We start from the raw sequence: 6,451 nt of genomic DNA, 5'->3' as shown, positions 1-6,451 counted from the left end.
TGGCTGGCTGGAGGGGGCGCTGTGGAGAGGCTGGGGCTGAGCACTTGTGGCTGGTGGTTGAGCAGTGGGGATGGGTGGGACTGGAGTGGCCCCGGAACTTGGGGGAGACCAGGGATAGGGAAGCAGGAGGCCCTGCCTCTCCGTACCTGGTCCTCATTCTCTGCGCCTGTGACGACTCAGCGAGGGATGGCACCTCCAGTCTAAGCCCCGATCATGGCACCACCTTGGAGCCTGATGAAAAGACAGAAGCAACTTCTGGGAATATCTGAGAGGAATGGTTTAGTCGAGTTGTCACGCTGTGTCCTTGATGCATCTTTTCACTTACCCTAGAAAGATCCTACTACTCGGGGACAACTAAAAATTCCCGAGAGTTGCCTGGCAGTGTCCAAGACCCTGTTTCCCAGCTTCCCTTGGGTAGCATCTGGTGACCCTACAGGAGCAGACCCAGGATAGTAACATGGGCCACACAGGCCAGCTGGTGCTGGCCTGTGCTCTTGTTTGTGTGAGGGTGTGTGTGTCATTCTAGATGATGAATCCTGCTGTTTAGAGCTCCTTGGCCCCGTTTGTCTCAGTTCCATGTAAGGATCATGAAAATATACTTTATGTCATAATAGTCCCAAGCCTGGTCAGTAATAATGTGCTCCTTCCTGAGAGAGACTGGTTTCTGGCTACTGTTTCATTTATTTATGCATTTTCCCACTTCTTTTTTAAACACCATGGTTTATAAAGTTGAGCATGATATTTGTTCTAGGTATTCAATATTCCAACCCCAATCCCTCCACTGTCACCTTCCCTCCACCATTGTCCTCATATTCCCAACCACCTCTCAAGCCTGCCCTGTAAGAAACCCACAATAATTTATTTTATATTGCATGTTACCACTAAGTGGCGAATGGGATGATCAAAAAGTCCTTAAGTACAGAGAATTTGTGAAAATTGTTTGATCTCACCACGGGGTTGTAGAGTCCTTAGCATTTACTAATCTGTTGTGGCAGTTAGGCCTTCTATGTTAATGTCTTTGTGAATCAAGGCCGAATGGCTACTGTGTTGCATCCCATGCAATCTGGTGTGCTCCGACTGGAATGTCAGAGTTTTAGAGACTGGAGATGTTGCTTCACAATATCTAGAACAGTTAATGGAGTTGACAGCATCTTTGTGATGTGGTAGTAGTTGCAGGAATTGCCCTGCCCCCAGCTAAGAACACCCCTTAAAAGATCTCTGGATTTTGTTTCATGACAAGAGCGAGACTTTCCCTGATACGGAAATCCCTCCCAACAACCTACCATGACCCTGTGGATCTGTGGGCATTTGGCATTCGAGCACACTGGGCTAATGGAGTATGGGGGACCCTTGGAGAAGGATGGATTTGAGAAAGGATGTGGATGGTGGGACAGAGACATAGGTGTAGGGAAATGACCCAACCCAGCACTGACTTGCTTTGGTATCCATGGAATCATCCTGAAAGGGAGTGCCGGAGGTTGTCCCTCCCTGTGGCCCGTGGTGCTGGTCTCCTGGGCTGTGAGTCACTGTAGGAGGTCAGGGTGGGATGGGGCATAAGCGAGGAGAAGGTAGAGGTTTTCCAGCTGAGCTCAGAGGCATTGCTGCACCCTGGCTTGGGACTGGGAAGCGGAGGATAGGACAGGACAGGACAGGACAGGACAGGAAGGGCAGGACAGGAAGGGAAAGGGCAGGGCATGACAGGGCAGGTAGGGACAGGAAAGGGCAACAGGGCGGAGGCGGGTCCTGCTGGGATATATAAGCCCTGTGGGAGCCTCTTCAGCATTCTCCGACTTGCACTGCCTGACGGTCCTTTATCTCTGCTCTGCTCAGAGACAGTAAGTGCAGAGGGTTTGGGCAGTGGGCATGCAGGAGGGACAGAGAAAGGCACACAGAGTATGGAGGTCCTGGGGTTTAGGGCATGTGGGAGGGTCCAGGGATGGGCAGTATTCTGGGACTTGCAGAGACGAAAAGTTTTGGGAGTGGCCCAACCAAGCAGGAAAACTCTCTGAAGAGGGAGGAGGGATCCTGCACAAGTAGCTGAGGTGGGCCCCTCTCGATGCCTGTGTCAGACCCTCAGTGCAAGAGCCTCGGTGCACTGCAGGTCGCTGTGATGACACCCTCTGCCTGCTGCACCCTCAGGAGCAGCTGCTTTGGGCCACTTTGGCAACCACCCTACGCCTGCAACCATCAGGAAACCCTGAGAGATCCTTTGCCTTCCAGACTGAGGGAGGAGGCATGTCTGTCCGGCTGGCTCTGATCCTGGGGGCTGCACTCTGTCTCCACACCTTCTGCAGCCTTTCAGACTCTGAAGAGCCAAGATGCCAGGGGGCCCCTCCGGACCGCCTCAGTCTAGCCCGCAACAAGACAGACTTTGCCTTCACCCTCTACAAGCGCTTGGCTGCCCAGAGTCCTGGGTCTAACATCATCTTCTCCCCAATCAGCGTCTCCATTGCCTTGGCCTTGCAGGCACTGGGGACTGGCTGCCACACCAACAATGAGATCCTACAGGGCCTCAAATTCAAGCTGACCAAGAACACTGACAAGATCCCCCAAGGCTTCCAGCGGATACTGAGAAATCTGAGCCGGACTGGGACACCCCTGCAGCTCCATGTGAACACGAACTTGTTCCTAGACCAGCAACTGCTCCTGAAGAAGGGCTACATCCAGAGGTTCCGGAGGTTGTACTCTACCAGTGCTGTCTCCACAGACTTCCGGAATCCCGCTGTTGCCGAGAAGCTCATCAATGATTATGTGGAGCAGAAAATCCAAAGGGAGATCAAGAAGGTGTTCTATAGCCTGAATGCAAAGAAAAAGATGGTCTTGGTGAACTCTGTCCTCTTCAAAGGTGAGGCTGTGCGTGTAGGGGGGAATCGGGTGAGAGCTCTGAGCCTTTGGGCTGCTTCTGTCCTGCGCAGCCTGCTGTGACCCCAGGAGCCCGTGCCAAGGCTCAAGCACCCACCTGAAGACCAGGGACCGAGAAGGAGTCCAGCGTAGGCCCTGAAGGAGCTGTAGGGTCCTCACCTAGTGGTGAGGGATGGGAGTGGGTCTGAGAGCACACAGAGCTGACAGGGCCCAGGAGGCAGGGCAGAATCTGAGAGAGGACAGCAGAGTGGTCATGCAGAGAAAGGGACAGAAGAGGACAGAGAGCAGGGTTCCTAAGTGGAGACTGGGCAGCTGAGGGGCAGGAACTGATGGATGGGCCTGGAGGCTGTGGCCTGCGGGCCTCAGTCAGCTCCAGGATCTGTGTTAGGGGAAGCTGTGCTGGCCTGGGGTCCAGAAATATCAGTTTTGGGTCCTGGGTGCAGAACCCACATATGGTCCCCAACCCAGACCCTGTGCATAGGGATATCTGGGACCAGACTCCCTGGCAAGGCTGGGTGATACCTCACAAGGCCCAGGGCAGAAGTCAGTTCCCTCTACTCAGTAGTCAGCTTCTCCAGGCTCAGATCCCTGCATGGATGCCTGTACAGACCCCCTGTGCCCTGTCCTATGTCCCTGAGCTCTGCCTCTTCCCACTCATGTTTCTACCCCTCGCCCATTTGTGATTTGCCATCTGCCGGGTCAGGTGAGTTCATCTCCTACCTACTCCTACACCAGCCCCTCCTCGAATCATTTAGAGGGACAGGAGACTTTAGTTTCCTGAGGGTTATCCCTGTGTCCCTAATCTATGATGGGGTGACAGCCCATTATTCATTCTAGAGTTCACAGGCTCCCATTATCCCTGGCTGTAACTGCTCCCAGCAACAATTCCCCCTTTCCATGACCCCCATCTCCCTGTACTCCCCGAGTCCCATTGGTTCTAATTCAGCACCATTAGCCACCTCTTCGCTACCTTAGCTCTGTTTCTATGTTTGGGAGGGAGGGTCTCCCCGTTCCTAATGCCTTCACAATGCAAGCCTGGACATCCGGTTTGGGAATTGGCTGAGGGTGTCTCGGGACTCAGGGATCCTTGGGAGATGACGCAGGTCGGGCCACCTGGACAACCTCTCCACCATTCTTTCTGCCTCTAGCCAAGTGGAAGATGCCTTTTGACCCTGATTACAACTTCATTTCAAATTTCTACGTGAGCCCAACTCGGTTGGTGCAGGTACTCGGGACAAGCTCTGAGAAGAAGAACATACTCTACTTCTGGGATGAGAAGTACTCTCTCAGTATTGTGCAGCACCCATACATGGATGGCCATGTCAGCATGCTCCTCATCCTCCCTAACAATGGCGCCATGCCCAAGCTGGAGGCTGAACTGAACATGGACATGATCTATTTCTGGAGGAACTCGACGAGGCCAAGGTACTGCACGCCGTCTTTGCCGGACCCACTTCTATGTTCCTCATGTCCAATTTCATCTCCATGGACCCCCAAACTCTTGAGCAACAATGGATAACTGGGGGTATCAACAAGGGTTGGGACTCCTTGGCTCTGGGGTCTTTATCACTTTGGGGTGCCAAAGGGTCTGAGGACCAACTGCCTCTTAAAGTAACATAATCAGGGTGTGGGGAGCAGATTGTCCATTAAGCCAGCACTAACTTGCCTCTCTCCAACAACCCCCCTAGCCCAATACACACAACATAGTGCCAGTCAGGGAACCACACAGAAGCGATGAACAGAGAAAACTGGATATAAACAGGCCTGTGACAGCTTGGCTTAGCTCATGATGAATTATTCATTCATTCATACACATCACTCATTCATTGACTGATCCAACAACTCATTCATTCATTCAATGATTCATTTATTCATTTTTCACACACATGATCATTCACTGCCTCATTTATTCACTTACTAACTCATTCCACCACTCATCTACTCAATCATTCACGTCTTTATTCTTTGCTGCCTCATTTATTGACTCACAGGATCAGTCACTCACTTGTTCAATAAGCAGCACGAGGGCTGGTAATTGAACACTCCCAGGTCCTAGTCTCCAAACTGTACTTGATTGGATCCTGTACAGCTTAGTCTGCTTTTGCTCCTAGGCAAATGACCATGTACCTGCCCAAGTTCTACATCTCAAGGACCTACAAGCTGGAGGAAGTCCAGCCTAAGCTGAGCATGGTCAAGTACTTCTCCCAGAGGGCAGATTTCTCAGTCCTCACCACTGCCATAAACTCAAGACGCCAGGTGAGCCAGAGCTGCAGAACTGCCCTCTCTGAGGAAGACGTGGTGCCAGCAGCCAGGTGTCCGGAGAAAAACATGAATCAGTCATAGTTGTGTCTCCCCGGGATCCCTGCACCTCCAACTTCTGGGAGTGTTGGTGTGTGATTAGGGGTTCCAGCTCCACTGTGGAAAGGGCCCTGAATCAAGACCCATCTTCCCCTGCCCAGGGGTCATCCAGGCCCTCCAGCCTCTGCTGGACCACCATACAGTAGGGGTTCAGTACTGGTCATGGCCCAGCAGGGCCCAGGAGGGCCCAGCAGCTCAAGAGGTAAAGGAGCCCCATAGGCTGTGCTGAAATGGCCCTTAGTGAGGGCCCCCTCAAATGCCCCAAATACCCAAAGAATTAAAGTTCATTCCTTCAAGGGTGGTTGGGCTGATCTGGCCTGGGAGTTGGTGGCCAGGGAACAAGCAGAGACTGCAGACACAGCCCAACCGGTAGCCAGGGTCCTGCAGGAAGCAGGAGGCCAGGGCTGTCCACTCTGCTCCAGGTGCTGTGACACAGCTGCTCCAGCCACAGGGGCTCCATTTAGGAGCGAAGGAAAAGTGCCCAATTTGCCACTTCCTGCTCCCAGTGTGCGTGTTGGGGACCTTGGACACTGTCCCAGGCAGAACAGAACACCAAGTCCCCTCTCCCATGTCCACACCTGAGCTCACTCCTGGCCCTTGAAATGTTTTTCTATCTGTGCTATGGACTGTGCTGGCTAGGCCAGGGTTCTGGAGGCACCATCATTGGGGACACCCGAGGGCCAGCAGAGCTGCCTTCTAGGGGCTTTGGCCTACTGGTTGCCTCCTACACGTCGTTCCCAGTGGTGACCTATCTCTGTCCCCCAGGTGGTCCTCAAGTTTTTGCCGGATAAAGGCACTGAAGAAACTCTCTTCCGGGGAAACTCCAACCCTCCTCCAGGATCATTGGAGATTATAAACTTCAACAGGCCCTTCATGCTGATTGTCATCTCTGAGGACACACAGAACATCCTCTTCCTGGGCAAAGTGGAAAACCCCAAGGAGCTCTGAGCTCCCGCCAGAACAATGGGGCCTATCGCAAGAAGTTGGTCCTGACCAGAACCCTGCACACCCCAGCCCACCTGGGTCACCTTCCTGCTGGCTATTTCCAGTATGTAGGACTGCATGAGGGCAATAAACATCTTCCTCATAATATCCTGCTGGTTCATGACACAGAGGTCACTGGGGGGTGGGGTGGGGTGGGGGCTTATCAGCCTCCATGTACCCCTGGCCCTGCACCACAGCCCTGTCCCTCAGCTCTGAGCCCTCCATGCTCAGAGGCTTCTTCCGGGCT

At 53.1% G+C, this 6,451-nt stretch overlaps 1 protein-coding gene across 1 annotated transcript; it reads left to right on the top strand.

The window, feature by feature from the left end:
• Window positions 1-2,235: 2,235 nt before the first annotated feature.
• Window positions 2,236-6,168, top strand: LOC130041185 (serpin A3-8-like). The gene is made up of 4 exons (XM_056133236.1): window positions 2,236-2,845; window positions 4,011-4,287; window positions 4,974-5,118; window positions 5,986-6,168. The coding sequence occupies exons 1-4, from the start codon at window positions 2,236-2,238 to the stop codon at window positions 6,166-6,168; spliced, it is 1,215 nt and encodes a 404-aa protein (XP_055989211.1).
• The last annotated feature ends 283 nt before the right edge of the window (window positions 6,169-6,451 follow it).

Source organism: Sorex fumeus, unplaced genomic scaffold (assembly GCF_029834395.1).
Source record: "Sorex fumeus unplaced genomic scaffold, SorFum_2.1 ptg000098l, whole genome shotgun sequence".
Taxonomy (NCBI): domain Eukaryota; kingdom Metazoa; phylum Chordata; class Mammalia; order Eulipotyphla; family Soricidae; genus Sorex; species Sorex fumeus.
This window is presented reverse-complemented; position numbering and strand designations above follow the sequence as displayed.